The sequence below is a fragment of the Plectropomus leopardus genome, chromosome 4 (genome assembly GCF_026936395.1).
Source record: "Plectropomus leopardus strain MGB_pleo_1.0 chromosome 4, ASM2693639v1, whole genome shotgun sequence".
NCBI classification, from domain to species: domain Eukaryota; kingdom Metazoa; phylum Chordata; class Actinopteri; order Perciformes; family Serranidae; genus Plectropomus; species Plectropomus leopardus.
The window spans coordinates 18,467,815-18,485,084 of NC_142179.1; the positions used below are offsets into that span (position 1 = coordinate 18,467,815).

The 17,270-nt window shown below is 39.3% G+C and overlaps 1 protein-coding gene across 4 annotated transcripts in view; it reads right to left on the reverse strand.

The window, feature by feature from the left end:
- Window positions 1–17,270, reverse strand: part of unc5ca (unc-5 netrin receptor Ca) — a 469,386-nt gene that overhangs the window by 102,116 nt on the left and 350,000 nt on the right. For all 4 annotated transcript variants that reach the window (XM_088076697.1, XM_088076696.1, XM_042487541.2 and 1 more), the window contains one exon: window positions 9,878–9,981. In XM_088076697.1, the coding sequence (XP_087932823.1) occupies window positions 9,878–9,981 (104 nt within the window). The remainder of the gene's footprint in view (window positions 1–9,877; window positions 9,982–17,270) is intronic.

Here is a 17,270-nt window from a genome sequence, read left to right on the forward strand (position 1 = left end):
GATTTCACACCACCAAACACATTTTACGTGGTGTTAAATGGAGGACTGATCACATATTGTTACAAACATATTCTCTGCTCCATATGGTCATCATCTGATAATGTTCTGTTATCAGTCACATTTATAAAAATAATTGCACTGACAATGACCTCCTTTAGCAACTCACTGAAGACTACTTAACTGAACAGTGATGTAAGTGAAAAGCAATTAATTGGTAGCAATTATTCAAAGCCCAGGCTTATTAAACTTTTTTCAGTCTTGGTCCCAAATGAGGAATTTACTGTCCCAATTGCTCTAGTAGTAAAGCATATAAAAAATTATCTCTCAACTCCTGCCAGCAGTCGGACTGAGAACTATTTTTAGGTGCTAAATTATTTCATAAATAGGTTTCTAACATCTTTGTGTTATAATAATAATATATTCATCAACCTTTTATAGATGTTACAGACTTGTGTGGGTAACTTCCCAAAATTTCAAAGTTTTTTGTGCTCCTAAAAGACTTACAAGGTCTAACAACTCATAAAACTTGACAGAACAGAACAGAGTTTTGTTATTTGACACGGTCGCACCCCGTGTCAAAACAGTGTGTTCATTCATCCATGACAACACTGTCAGGACTGCCGAGGGCAGCGCGGGTAGCTGCCTGACAATGCGGTACACTCTACACTGTCATGTCACCATCAATCCACAGCTTTGTCTCAGAACTGTGTCAAGAAGGACAGGGGGCGTGAGAGACAGCAATAGTGACAGAAAGAGACAAAGTGAAAAAAAGAATCCACAGGAAAGTGTGAGAAAAATTTGAAGACTTAAATGGAGACAGAGAAAAAAGCTGAAATGTGATACTGTGCAAGGCTTATCTGAAGACAAAGAGAAATCATGGAAAACAAATAAACATTAATCACAAAAAGAACACAGTGAAGGGTCAGCATTTCAGCACCAACACATTTTAATTCTCTCTCGATCTCAGTGTGAGAAAGACATTAAAAAAGGGTTAATTGCAAAGGCCAGCTATCCTATAGTGTAGCCAATCCTTTGAACGGGTAATGAAAGGTGAGAAAGTAGTTTCTCCTTGTTTAAGGGGTGCGGAGGGGATCTACACAAACGTCTTCATTATCTCTTGCTCTTATACTTCTGAATCAAGAACCCACTCAACCTTCCACATACCACACACATAAAGCACTAAAGTCTTCATCTCAAAAAGACTCAGACCTCAGACCACAGAGAACTAAAACTACATATGATCACTGCCTGCACACTTCCTGTATTCTCTGAACATGGAAGAAAATACTGCAGGTCATGTTGTCAGTTAAGAAACAAAACACAGGGTGACTATATGTAATGAGAAGCTTCCCTTTTTTAAATTTTGATTGATAGTTTCCTAAAACGGCTGAGGCGATGGGCGAATGTTCTCTAAGTGCTCACAGTTACAGTCACTGTGAGGGCAGAAGTAGCAGATCTCTTCCACTTGTGAGTAGGCCAAGATCAACATCTGGGTTGAGTGTTTTCAGAAGATGTGCCAGTTATAATCTACAAACAATGTATGCAGGAGAAGCAAAAATAAATAAATAAAACGGAGAACCTTTTACAAGAATATTTTGCAAACCATATATATTTCAGTTCCAATACCAGTGACTGGAACCTAATGGAACTGAGCTGAGAAAATAAACAGCAGAAACACTATACCCATTTTTAACCTACCCATTTTTATGTCGAGATGGGCAAAGTGTCGTGTAGACAACTGCAGAATTTCCAGGGACAACTATTCCACCAAAAGTGAGTATTCTTTAGCGAGACATCTGTGGAATTTCCAGCCATAATTGTGACAGCAAAAATGAGTATCTTAAGCCAAAACATATTTCTAACATAACCACATTTGACAACACTATTGTTTAAATGAAAAAAAGACGTGTAGTTTCAACGTATCCACTACATGATAACATACAAATGCAACATATCCATGCTTTTCAGAAAAATACCATGCCGACATTTATTCTAGTGAATGGACTGAAAAGTCTTCATTTCCAATGCAGTTCTGCAGTCTGCTGACTAACACTTGAATTCTCAGACATGACTTATCACTGGATGAAAAGCCTGTTGAGGCTCCTTAGAATTGCAGCTTACATGTGTGTCTTCTTTCTCTTCCCGTGTGTGTGTGTATCTTTTCAAAAATATAAAGTAGTTCTAAAGACCGCACTGCCATACAGCGCAAGGAAAGGTGAAGTCAAAGAGATAGAGCATATTGTGTGTGTGTGTGTGTGTTTAGGTGCGTGTCCATTCATGTATTGGTGTACACACATCATTAGATAATGATCACAATTCCTCTCTACATCTCCAACAAGCAACCACAATACATTTATTACCAAAACAACATAAAAGCCGCTCTGCCTCATCTGCCCCATTTGTAAATTACTCCGCAGTGATAGACCGTCGCAACAGCATTTTAATAATCTTAACACCATTTCAATAATTCACCTAGGCAGTCGGAATAAAAAAGAGATTGCTGACTAATCTGTGGATTACGGTGATGATTTCTGACAGAGGTTGAGGATCAAGGTAAAATGTGATGGGAGATGAGCCATGGGGCTTACTATGCTCGCTCAAAGAGGATTAAGGTAAGGATCTATTGGGGAAGCAGCATTACATAAATTGTTTTTGTGCACAGAAACACACACACAAACACACAGGCACACACATGTGTTTCTCCAGAAGAAGGCTAGGATAAAAATGACTTTAATTCTTTCTGCTGTGGTAGTCACAACATTTTGTAAAGCTACGGAAAAAGCCAATGCTTTATTTGATATTACATATTATATTTCTAGACTACTTCTCTCCCTTGGGGTTCATTCAATTTGTTTTAAATTCAGAAATACAAGTCCAAAAAAAGCTAGTCTACTAGTGTTTCCTTCCTGAATAAAAGACATGTTTTACCTTTAAATCTATGGACAGTGTTTTGCTCTGCTTAAATACACATTTCGGATATTTTCAGAACTTGCAAATAGTTAATATGGAAGCATTTACTACATTTCTTTGCGAGGTCCAGAGGAACATTGAGCTCCAGTGAGATCTGAAAGCAGTTTAACACTAAAGGAATTCAATAGATCTGTCTCTGTACACTGGAAGAGGTTTTATTTGTTGGACAGTTTAATTCACACTGTCACCTTCACTGTCCATTGAAAGCGCTCCACCACCGCCGATGTTATAACCCCCAGATAGACTCTGCTAGTAAACATCATCATATGACACATTAACAATGGTGACTTAAGGGACTGAAATGTACTGTGTCTGTGTGTTAATGTGTGTACTGTATACTGTATGAGTGTGAGAGTGAGGAAGCCGTTAGCGCTTTGGCCACACTGCACCACTGATGCCTTCTGACAGAAAAGTCTACTATAATTTACATCACAAAGAGTCATTCCCACCCACTGAGACACACCCCCCACACACAAATGCATGTGTCTAGACTTATTCCACACCGATTAACACAGAAAGTCATTCACAAAAATTGACATTGACGGTCACAGCGAGAGAGGCCAAATGTGTGTAATGATGGGTGTGGCTGTGCCTCCTGGATTCACACAGAAATACTTTTGCACATCACAAATGTCCCAGCAAGTTCTTGTTTAGGATGGTGTACGTGTTCTGCCTGAAGGTAAAACTTTTCAGTTGCTGACTATGACCATAAAAGCAACCTCCGAGCTGGCAGCTGCGGCTTGCTCAAGGATACTTAGGCAGGACAAATGTTTGCGAACGGTGGCCAGTATGGAGCTTGGAGCATCAATCTAAATCACATCTTTGGAGGACAATCCTGATGACACTCCAGTGCACATAACAATGACATGGTACTTTAAAGTCCCCCACCAGACTAATTTTAAAGTATGCTCTGATTAATATTTAGTTTAGCATGATTTTCGCCACATAAAGGAGAAATGAAAAAATAGGGGCTGGAAGCAGATCTACTCTTTCTCCTTCAGTGAGAAATTCTGGATCTTTCCTTTGCCCACAACCAGTGCTGCATGCAGTAGGCTTTGCTTTTGCTTCTCCAACGCAACTGGCTATTGTTTGACTCAGGAGAAAGCAGTGTGCATCAAAATGGCTAACTTTCAATTAGAGGAAAAGTCGGAGCGATTCAGCTGTACATGTTTGCACCTCAGTTAGAAAAAAAAAATGAAACACAACATGTTCACTCAAGAGTTTACTTTTTAGAGAGCTAAGACTCTGTGCTTGATCCTCCATGAAAGTAACAATGAAGTAAAGATCAGGACTGCCGACAATGTCAATTTTTAATTTTGCTGCACAGACGATTCCGGCCAGACATCCTTCTACAGTTTATACAGTATATAGACATTGTGAGGAACTGTTTCTATCGCCAACAAGGGCATGTGGCCCAAATTGTCCATGTGGCAAAATTAAAATTTCAAATCAAAGTGCTACCCTGATCTTTACTTCATTGAGCCTCAGTCACCCAGACTCTCTTGCACCAAAATAAGCGACTAGAGGTGAGTCCAGTTAGCATCTTTTATTTGTTTGATGGCTTGTAGGCTAATTGGCAGTGGCCACCACAGCGTTAGCAGTTGTTAAACATACACTAATATCTGCTCTGAACAGGTTTTCGAAAATAGTGGAAGGAAGCTTTGGAGTCCGCCTTACATTTAAAACTGCACACTCTACCATGTTTGCTGTGAAAACTTTCACTATGCTAATGCTAACTCTGCTTTCTGTGCTCACAAGTCCGCGCTGTGTCTAAGGGTTTTAAATTGTTTATTGGTGTTTTGTCAAAGTCTGTTCCCCTGTCAATGTGTTTTCAGAGACATTGGCTTTCTATTAGGGAAGTGCACTTACAGGCCCCCTTCAGCAGAGGAATGTGAGAACACCTCTAAACTTTGTACAAGTAAGTCAGTATAGTCAAGGTCAGACACTTTAGGGAAGACACATTTTTGAGTGGCAGTGTTCACTGTGATGTAATATATGTAATTCCTCAAAAATGAAGGTCTTTGACTTAAGGTATATCTTCTGAAGTGGAAGATTAGATAATGCTTGTGTACAAAAGAGTGCTTAGATGCAAATTTCAGGCTATGATTCCCTTTATTAACAGTATATATATGCAAGTGTGTTGATCACAAGTCATTATAAATGGATAACTTGCACTAATTTAGGTGTGGATTGAGCAGTTCAGAATGTGACAGGAACTTGACCAGGCTCCAGACACATATCCAGTTACTGTCTGACTGTGTGTGTGTGTGTGTGTGTGTGTCTGCATGCATGTGTGTGCGTGTGTGTTGGGGATACACACGTGGAAGGCCTGTCACCACACACTGATGTGTTTATTTCACTGCAGCTGGGGTAATCACTCACACGCAGAGACAGACGCAGACAGGCACACACAAATATTCACATAGACACCCCCAGTCAAACAACACACACACACACACACACACACACACACACACACACACACACCACAAATACATAGCCCCACCTGCTTTGTGCAGTCTACTGGCTTTGCCTTGCCTGTAAGGTCACTGCTAGATGAAAAAAAGTATTCTTGCTGTCAGTCTGCTGCCTCTATGTCCTAATGAACCACACAACATTTAAAGGGAAAAATGTACAAGTTGATTATGGCTCAGATTTTAAGAAACTTTAAAAAAATCATCATTTTGACAAGTTTGGATGACCTCTGACCAAAAAAGGCGATTCATAAGTAGAAAAAGCAGAGTGACAGGAAGTCAAACTTTTCATCGAAAGTGAACATTGTGCCGCACTTGTTGTAAGTTCTCTGAATTCACCATCTGTGTCCATAAAGCCTTTCCTGTTGAACTGCTGAACCCTCCCTGCTGAATCCAATAGCTTTCCATCAGCTTTTAAAGGCTTTCTATCACAGTCTAAAGAGATTTAGATGTTTCTCAAGGATTTCACAATGCCTCAAATTGTGTCTCACAGGAGCTTTAGATTGAAAGGGAGAGGGAGAAAAAAACACGTAGAAGAGACTGACTGATGACAAAAGCAGTACCATCAGAGGAAAGTGAAGAGGAAATAATAGCGTATTGGTTGGTGTGTAGACATTTTCTTTGCGATCTTGAATTGGTTTGACCCTGACCTCTCAAGGCTAACAGTTGTACAGCAGTTAAAATGATCCCTGACTTATATGTTCCTTAGTGCACCTCTTGTAATGCTTTAGTATGTGTCTGCATGTGCGTGTGTGTATGTGTGTGTATACATTTCTTTAAGGCTGCATCTATGTATGTATGTGTGTAAATGCATGGATGAACATCTGCATGCATATGTTGGCAGGTGTATGTGCGCAGATGATGTGTGAATGTTAATATAAATTTGTGTGTGTGTGTGTGTGTGTGTGTGTGTGTGTGTGTGTGTGTGAGGAGGGGTCAAGGCTTTGGTGCAACATGTTGACAGCCACGTGATGCCAGCTGGGCATTACGATGTGGCTATCACGTATCAGGGCACCAACCCCATCACATTGACAACTTTACAACACATGTCAACTGATCGACACGGCAACCGCAATTGCTAATATTAGAACATTTTTAAGAGAGGTCACAGGACACCAATAACGACAGCTGTCAATCAAGAAAAAAATTATAGCTGTGAGTATATGTGGAGGAGCAAGAAAGAGAAAGAGGAAATAGAGACGAAAAGAGAATGGACAGGATAAGAACAAAGAGAAATAGAAAGTCAGAGGAGATGAAAAAAAAAGAAAGTCTGGGCTACAACCTGAGGTCATCAGCAGGTTTTAAACCTAAATCCCTCTAATCAGCTTCAGCAGACAGGGGAGACAGACCAATCCATTTGCCCTGAGATCCCATTATGACAGGAGAAAGGAATGGAAAAGGTATAGCAAATTGAACACAGTGGGAAAATAGCTCTTTGTGTGTGTGTGTGTGTGTGTGTGTGTGTGTGTGTGTGTGTGTGTGTGTGTGTGTGTGTGTGTGTGTGTGTGTGTGTGTCTGCAAGTGTGCCTTTCAGCTTATGGGTGCATGATTGTATTGTGTTCAAACAGGTGTCAAAAACAAAGAAAGCAGATGAGGCAGCAGTAGTAATGAGTCATTAGTGTTGAGATTTGCCTTCAAGATGAAGAGGTGTGAACTGTGAGTGTGAATGTGCTTGTGCGTGTGTGTGTGTGTGTGTGTGTGTGTGTGTGTGAGAGAGAGTGAGAGAAAATGAACGAGTCTTTGTGGCTGCTACAGTTAAAACTCATGTCACAATTTGGCCAATTCATTTGCTTGATCTCCCACTGAAGATTTCTAGAAGTGAAGGGACCACCTTCACCTCTGCCCCCCCCCCGCACACATGCCCTCCCTCACTTTGTATATCTGAGTGCCTCCCTCATCCCTTCTCCTGCAGTCCCCCCCCCATCTCAGGGGAGCTGTGTACTTAGGTGCAATTGAAAATGACTATCAAACCCTGAGGAGTGAAACCTGATTCAGAGACTCCTTATCCGGTGGCGCAGGCCTCTTCAAGTGCTGTGCTGCTCTTCCCCAGCGACCAACTAAATGAAATTATGTCTTTTTATCCATTCAGGTGGGAACCCAGCCAGATGAAACCAGGAAAATAAAGAAGAATCTGAATTGCGAATGACGTTCTTCACTGTAGTTACGGCCCTCGGGGAGTGGAAGCGACATGTGTGGTTCTCCCAAAGTGGATGTTTACTGCGTGACACGTTTGATGAGTGAATAAAGCGTCAATGTGCTGAAAATGTAGTTGATGCAAATGCACAATACTATCTTACACTGAGGAGGGTAGTGTTGTGAAATTGTGAGTTATATATGTGTTTAGCACGATTGTATTCATGTGTATTCACAACTGTTCGAATTATGTCCACCATATTTCAGAAGGCTTTAAAAATACCTTTATAATGCTTAAATCTGACATCCTCTCACATCTGAAGACAATGTGAGTTCACTGTACAATTTTGCAAAGACCAGTTTTGCAAGACCAGTTTTGCAAGTTTACTATGCACACTACATCCTTTTATGATTATTTCCCATCCTGATCCTGATGGAAAATATTACGCCAAACTCCCTTTAAGAAATAAGACATCCAAATAATTCTTTGCATGTCCACAATAAAACATAATTCTAGAAACACAAGATAAAAGGTGTCATTTGTCAATAGTATTGTTATCAGTTTAGCATCAGTATAATCGTTGTGTACAAACTTAACATTTTGAATTTTGGCGCTGAAACTCAATCAGCTTCTGTTGTTTAACTGTGTTGATTTGATGGGTGAAAACTGTTGGAATGAGAGGTAAACCGTTTCAAAACTTAGGATTTCTTACTTAAGTAAGTGCTGGTTAGTGGATCAGATGAATGCCAGATTAAAAATTGATTCTTGTTCACTCCACGGTTCCACCGGTTTTTCCAACCAACAGCAATTCTCTCCGTGTTTATGTCTACCCTGTTTGGTGCTGAAGGGAGCAGAGCTATTGGATGTTGACAATGTTCGCGTTGGTATTTGTATGAGCCAAGACAAAAAAAAACTTGATATAAAGCATGTTGGATTTTGCTGGGCGTCAATACAACAAAATGACTGACTCAAGATTGCTTGGATTGAGTTTTATGACCACCTTTACAAGTGAGACTGTAGTAATGTGCCACAAATGAGGTAAAACTCTCCAACATTATCATTCCAACACTGGAAATTTGTCCATGACAGTGAAATTGCTTGAACTCAAGTCAATTGGTGTAAGGCCAGCATTGTAAGCATAGTTGAAAACCCCTGACCTCAGGAAGTTGGCTTTGCTTCTCAAAGTGTCATTTGGCAAGATAGTGAAGCAACCAATTGAAATGGCCAAACAAATGATGTAGTGATTTTAAAGGACACTTCTTTACTGCAAATGTATTCACTTCAGCTCAGTTTTCAGGATAATACATGTATGTGCTAATGAAAAGAAACATGCAAGTAAGTTTCAGTCATTTTGAAGAAAAGTAGGTAATCCACTTTCAGTAATTATCCTCATTATTTCCTGCAAAGCTCAGGTACAGTAAGACAGTCAGGGAATACAGGCTAAACCTTTGCAGAGATTGCTAAGATTTCCTCATGCAACTTGTGCTACAACTCAAATTGGCTCTCTGGGGACATTTAAGTCTAAGTTTAAACTTTGGATCAGCGTTACTTCGTTGCAGCAGAGCTTTCAAGCAAGTGTCACTCAAAAAAAGATTGGAGCCGTTTCCCTGAATTTTCTCTCTTGTAACAATTCAACCCAAATGTTGTTGGGAAATGAAAAACAATCCATTATGTTACAAAAAAAGTTAAGTGAGAAATGTTAAAAACAAGACAAATGTAAAATTAGTTTCTGCTAACCTTCAGTTTGTTAATATATTAAACATTGCCTGGACTTTAACATTAAGGTTAAATTGTTTAATGTAATTGGGTCTGATTTGTTGTGTGTTTCAGTTATGTGCTTACTAAATGAAATTTAGGACTATCCCTGTTGAAAGGGTCATTAACATTTATTTTAGTTTTGAGACAGGCTTATTAAGTTGTTTTGCTTTAGGTATACCACTATTTAAAAAAAGGCTATTTAACAAACCTTGTCAAAAGGGTCTGATTCCATTTTTATTAAGCACACCTTTCAACCGCAGACTGTATGAGAGTGCATGCACCCATCAATGTTCTGCTGTCTGTCATTCACAGTTCCAAGCAATTTCAGAAAGTGTCACATCTGTAATAACTGACTTTTCTGTGGCACTTCCGCGTTATTTCCACTTGATGATTCCTACTTTTACATCTTTTTACATCCTCTGTTGTCATCATGCTGACATCTCGTCTCTTCTTTCTCGCTGTTCCAGAAGTCCTCTCTCTTAATCTCAAATCTCGTTCTACATTCACCTCAGGAGGAGGTTAATAATAACACTGCACGTACCTCAGCAGCTGGTATGCCCTCCGGAGGGCGGCACTGTAACAGCACTTCCTGCTCCAGAGATACTTCCTTTCCCAGGGGTTCCTGTTCAAATGACTTCTTCAGGTCTGAGGAGAGAGACAAAGAGAGACAAGAAACTTAATGACTACTGCAAGACAGAGATCATAAGACCAAATCACTGTAGAGATTATATTATAATGACATCGTAATTTTGATTTGTTAACAGGGACACAGTTATGATATAGTGCTGAAACACTGCTTACGTAGCCAGTTAAAAAAAATTGGGACACACATAACCTTTTTCAACCAACACAAAACCAGTTCTGCTCTGGTTCATGCACTTAATTTTGAACCATTCAGAGCATTTCAAGAAATAATTAATTGGCTCAGAACCTGAAAAGTTGGAACCATAAAATAGCAGGTTTTTCTTGACATAAAGTGTGAACCATGAAGACAGTGGGTGTATCATATTCTAAAGGTTGGAACGAGAGAATGTAAAGGCAACAATGGAAAAGTCAATTGAGAAATCATCAAAAAAAGAGCATACAGTAGTCTTGTTTATTGAGTAAAAACAAATATCTTTAAAAAACAGGGAAAAAGTTCCCAGGTAATCAATGTAACCTGTGATTTTGGTTCTACCATTTATTTCCACTGTAAATCCTTGAATACAATAGTTACACTCAAAACTGGTGGAAATGCAGGCTGGTTCTCTGGATAGCAACGAGGTTCTAAGAATCCCGATCAGAACCAGTTCAAGAACAAGAACACAGAATCACTGAAACCAACTGTCAACAAAGGTTGAGACCTTAAATTTAAACAAACTACACACGGTCATACTCATAACTAGTGAAAGAGGATCTATAACGCTCATTTTCAAGTTCATACTTGTACTTAAGGTTTCTAATAGACCATGTTTACATACTTTAATGTTAAAAAAACACATTATTTTGCTGTGCTGAAACACCCTCAGTCTAAAATGGCGTCTTTTAGTGCCTGTCACTTTAAGCCCCCCTCCCGAAAAAAGCCCAGTCTGCACTGATTGGTTTCCAGGTCTTCTGCATCTCGCTGTCTTTGCTCCATGCTGAGAATAACAGCAATTTCTACTGTTAAAAATTACCAATAAAAGCTTCTAAACACAACTGAATGTATATCAGCAGGTATATCATCCAAAATGAAGGAGCAATTAACAACATTGGTAACTAGGATTGCATGTTTCTCTGACATTAGCATGTAGCAACATATATCAGTGTAGGTGAAGTAATATAAACACTCAGCTTGTCTCAAAAGTTAAAAAACAGCAGGAAACAAGAGTATATAGAGGTTTTTGCCGACATGGATACTTTTACGTGAGTTTACCATATTTGAAACTTTGGCCAAGTTTAATATAAACATGCTACATTGCAATAATATATATGTGACAAAAATAAGTGGAAGCATGTCAACCTGGAAACACATCATAACACCAAGAAGTTCATCAAAAGTGAAAAGTCTCAATGGGAAGCACAGTTGTGTGGGTGACCATTTTGCAAAAGCATTCTGTGATTCAGCAGTCAGAGAACCCATTTAGGAGATGGTGCCATGTCATTGTAAACCGGGCTCATTACCTCATTTCCGCGGCAACAATGACATGGTAATTATGGAGTCGGCGGTTGAAGTCAGCCATGCATATGTTGACTTCTCCCACTCTGCTGTCATTTTAGAAATGTACACAGCAAGAAAAAACACTTAGCTGTATATTCTTGGAGACAACTAATGCTCACACAAGGGTGTGCACACAGAGACACATTTACATTTTAAGTACATTGTCACAGTTTTACACACATACACACACACACACACACACACACACACCTGGCCTTGCTTTTTAGTGCTTTAGCCGTTTCATACACTAAACACAGGCTGCTTTGTTGCATGCTCGTCCCTCAGTCACTATGCACAATATTTTAACCTTACTTCCATTCCATATAGACTTGCAAGAGTTTGGGAATCTCAAGCAGGCCAAAGACAATAAATGATTCACACTAATGGTCCACATGCTGTGATAAATGACAGCATTACAAAGCGGCGAGGAATGCGCTGCCATTTCTTCCACAGAACGTTTCAGAGAGGGCTTAGTTGTTTTCATTTTGAGGAAAAAAAGCTCACAGTAGCAGACTTAAAGACAATTAGCTAGACATTCAAATAAGAACAACAGAAGATGGAAAGACAAAAGGAAGGAGGATGGAGAGGGCGTTGAAGGACGTGAATGAAAACACAAAAAAACATTGTGGGTGGATGATGAATGGATGGATGGAAGGACATTTTTGTTTTACCAATCTTTTTGCATAATACATTTTTCTCTGCATCTTTGTTTCTCTCACTGTCACTCTTCTCTACATAGTTCTGCACAAAAGACCGAATTTCATTCATAGAGAAAGTTCAAAAGGGGAAAACACATTTCAGCTGTTAATGTCTTCTTGTCCTGTCTCTGCCACTCTTTCTGAATGAGTTTCTTTTACTACACGACTATTTAAAATTCCTGCCTTGGGCTACCCCTGACACTGTAATGCCCTTTAGTCACTCATAACCTTGTCCTTCAGTTATCAGCGCAGCTCTAGTCTGCCACGCAGCATACATGTATACATATATTGGCAGCTGAGTTTAACACATGTTAAGATAATTAGCCTGCCACAGAAAAAGGCCATGAAATAAATTGCAACCTGAGAGGGGTGGCAGAGTTGCGGGACTTAGCAGGTGACTTTATTTATGGTCCGATGGTGTGATGGATTTCTAAATAAGAACATATGGAAGGGTTGATGTTTTATTCAGTTTCTGGGTGTAACACAAAGGTTTATGAGTGAAAAAGGAGTATATTGACTCAATATGATCTGTATAAATGGATTTGCAAAACTGCCCTTTCTAGTAGGTGTGGGGGAAAAATGGATACCTCATAGTATCACAATATTTTCTGTGGCAATATTATATTGATATACAGACACCAAGTATCATTTTTTGATTATATTTATGATGAATATTGCAAATATCAATTAAACTTTTGGTCACCAATTTCAATATTAAAATCCTTTTTAGTCAAGTTCTGCAGCAATAAAAATGACTGAATTTAGATGTACAGATTGTAAACTTTACCTTATTAGATATAACAGATGTTGACAAAGTTCTCCTTTGGGGACTAAACAATTGTAAAAAGGTCACACGTTCAATTCAAATTCTGTAATTCAAAATGTAAAGACTGGAGTAGCCGGTAACTAGACACTGTCCACATACTCTTTTAAAGACACAAAGGGGCTGGACTATACAAATATATGCAGTGACGCATGTGTCATGTGTTGAAAAAAAAATAATTAGGGTGTTCCTGTGTGCATGGGAGAGCAAAACTTATGATTGGATGATAAAGTGTCATATTTCACAAATTTAAATAATGTCAACATGTGCGGAAGATTCATAACATTGGCTGTTTTGCAAGCAATTATGTGTGTATCTCAAAATGACATCCAGAGGTTTGTCTATGTTGAGCATTACCAGCTGTATTAAACTGATACAAACTCATTGTATAAAGATATTAATATGAAAAAAACTTTTTCACTTTGAAGAGTCTGGGAGTGACTTTGTTAGTTTGTAAAGGATGGCTGCAGCTGTGGAAGACAAATCCTTTCTCCTCTGTCCTTTAGTTTTTTAAAACCATACAGAAAACTTTCATAGGAGGACACAGTGTGTGTGTGTGTGTGTGTGTGTGTTATCCTTGTGTCCTTTCACTCTCCTGGTTCCCAGGTGTGCTCTTAATCACCTTATCCGTCAGCTGTGGTACACCATTTGTGGACACACACAGATACAAACACACACGCTGGATAGAACATTTTTTAATGCCAAACGAATGACTCAGAGTCACTCTCTGGGTATTTCATCAGGATAGTCACCTTACAGGGCAGACATAGGAGGCAGAGTGAAAGAGAAGAAGAGTAAAAATGGGAGGGGGGAGAAGTTTAGGCTGCAGGTAGTGTGTGTGTGTGTGTGTGTGGGGGGGGGGGGGGGGGGGCACACAGCGGGACCACCTAACTCTTTCTTAATACCAAAACCACCTGCTTGGTCTTTACCTATCAAAGGCTTTTCATGTCCACCTCGCTCTCTGTATCAAACCATTCAGTAGAAACTTGTGTCAGTGAATCCACCTTGTATCGTCTGTATTTATCTGCCTCATCTCTCTCAAAACTCGCCGGCAATCCATCAAACCTCCCGGCCATCAATCTGGCTTTGATTCCATCTCTTTTATCAAGTTCCGAATCTGACAAAGACAAGGGGAGAGAGAATATATGTCTACACTTACAAAGTATAAAGAACTTTGAATGTAGCATTTAAAAGTAATTCACATGCTAGTTTTATCATTTTTAATTGTTTGAATTTGAAATCAGAAATTCAACCCTATTCACAGAGACTGAAATACTTGAGAAGCAGAAGGGACTCTTGTGAATAGCTGAATGTCTGAGTCATGAGTGGAAAGTGTTTAATATCCCAACAGAGAAAACCTCCATTTTAGCTCAAAGTACAAATTATCCATCTGTGTGTTGGGATTTTGATAAAGTGGTGGAGAGAGTTGCACAGAATCTTCTGAGAAAGAAATATCTCTTTTAAGGTAGGGCGACTGACATTGTGAGAGTGTTTTAAGGCCGTGCAAACTTTTGTCAGGCTCTATGATAAATGCTTTAAAACGCACATCGAACTGATCACCAGTGTGTGACGTGGTGAAGCTTTTAGATATGGTTTTGATGATAAAATGCATCACATGGAAAAAACAAACAAACAAACAAGAGTGCAATACTCATAATATGCAGTCTCTTAAAAAATAAATAACCTTATAACCCACAATTCATTTAAAGAAATATGATACAGAATTGGGGAGCCTCTATTCTTCTAAGTTGTGTAGGAAAACAGCAGAAATACAAAAACAAAATACTAACAATTATCAATGTGAGGCACAAATTGAGACATACAAGCTCACCTCTAAACTGTAATCAATTTCTAAATACTGTTAATAATTCATATATAAGTTATAATGAAATATTGGTGTGTTTTCTACCATTCTACTGATCATGCATTTTGGACAACAGTTAATAACATAAAACATATACAATAACATATTACAAGGTAAATACTGTTAAGCAGCAGCTCTGGTGGACATTCCTGCCGTTAGCATGCCAATAACGCTCTACATCAAAACTTGCTACATCTGAGGCGTTGTGTTGTGTGATCAAAGTGCATATTTTAGAGTGGCCTTTTATTATGACAAGCCCAAGAGACAGTCGTGTATAATCATGCTGTTTAATCAGCATCATATCTGAAAGAACTAAGCCTTTGAAAAAGTATTAGAACTTTTATTTAACTCCTTAACAACATAAGTGGTGTGTATATATTTTGTTCAGTTAAAAAAAAAAAAAAAAAGCAGCAGGAGATGAGCAACAGGCTCGTGAGAGGTATGAGCCTACCACGTTTAATCTGAATGTGTGAAGTGAATCTGAACGCTGTCTGCTTTCTAGAAACACATCACCGACAAAGCTTTAAAGGTTTCCAAAACTCTCCACAACATCTACCCACCTAAATCATGAGGTTTAATTTCATGCAATATCAGTCTTATCAGATTCTGTGTGGAGAGCTAAGGGAGTTATATGAGGACACAGAGTATGGCTGAGGCTGAATGATAACTTCATAATACAGTCAATCCCTGTGGGGGATGACAGCCTGAACAGAGCATGATGGTTCATTATGGGAGTAATCACCCAAAGCTTTAGCCCTAAATCCACCACATGGCTACCCACACAACACACAGACACACACGTACATGGACAGATCCTGAAAGACAAAGAGACAACGATGGAGACGGTGAGATACTGTCACAGTGAGGCGAATACACGCAGGAGATGGAGACTAACAAGCAGGCACAACACATACATGGAGACAGAACAACCACAAACACAAATGGTGGAGATAGCCGCAGAGGGACAGAAAAACAAACTCACACACGTTAACAGAAATGTGCAAAAACTGCCGACATGAGGAGAGAATGAGGAAGTGATTGAGGGGTGAGACACACGTCTCTCATGCCAGCCAATTCCAGGAACAATTTCCTGGTCTTAATTAGTAAGGGAGATGGTGAAATGAGGAGTTGGTTGTGAGAGTTGATTTCCATAAAGATTGAGAATGAAATTAAAGGAGATTAAAGCAAACCGCTCAGGGGATGAACACACAGCACACACACACACACACACACTCACACACATTCACACATCGGGCTAGGCTTGAGGGCTATGGCAGACAAATTTCATGCCAGTGTGGTAGCAATAGTGTGTGTTTGGGAGTGCATGTGTTTTAGAGAAAGAATGGAATGTGACATTGTGTGCACGACACCAGGGGACATGAATCCACGTCAATGGAAGGTGTGTGTTTTTGTGCATGTGTGCAAATATATGCCCAAGGGAAATATGTGCACAGGAGAGGACGGACAGCTGCGTCCTATCAATTCACTGACCCCACTTCACTCCCAAACTGCACATAACGCTATCCAGCTTCATAAATATAACAAAAGCAAAGATAAATTCACAGAACAACTTAGAACCACACCAGGGTTGAAAAGTACAGAGGGCAACCTTGTAGAGTGTTCCTCAGTGTGAACTCCCTTATATATACACAATAAAGCAGTGTAAGCATCTATTCAAAAATGACCTTTCTTGCATAAACTCATCTTTTTTCTCTCTCTGCCTCCGCGTCTCTCTCCCTCCCTCCCCGCCTCTCTCCGCCTCCTTCCTTCTCCCTCTAAAACTTCTTCCACTGCTCAACTAAAACTGTTATTATGTTTGTGGTGAGTTTGTTGCCTCAGGCACCCCTACATAAGCACATTTCAGAGCAATTATCCAAAATGGGTGTCTCTGCCTGCATGCAACCCATGCCAAATCATAACGGTTTCCCCTGGTGGAGCTGCTCAAGCAATAAAGAGCAATGTGAGATGCTTGGGAAGAAAGTATCAAGCAAAGTACTCTCCTGAAGTCTCAGGGAGGATAATTTGGTCATCCAATTTCCAACACAATGGCATGCAATGGAAACAATCAGACCTCTGGTTAAGAAAAAAAAAAAGATGTAAGTGACAAAGCACACAAAAGGATAAGGTAATATTAAATTAAAGAAATATTTAATTTGAAGAATTAAAAAAAAAACGTGAATGGATTTGTAATTAAAACACATTTATATTAAATGGTAAAAAATTAAAGTTGTAAACATGGAAGAAATCCTGCTGTAGCAGATTTAAAAGAATGGGTTGGGTTTGTATTTTTTCTGCTCCAGAAAGTCATAAAATCCTGTGATTTCAAAAGTTACTAAATAACTTCATTATGTGATGCATATCATATTTAGC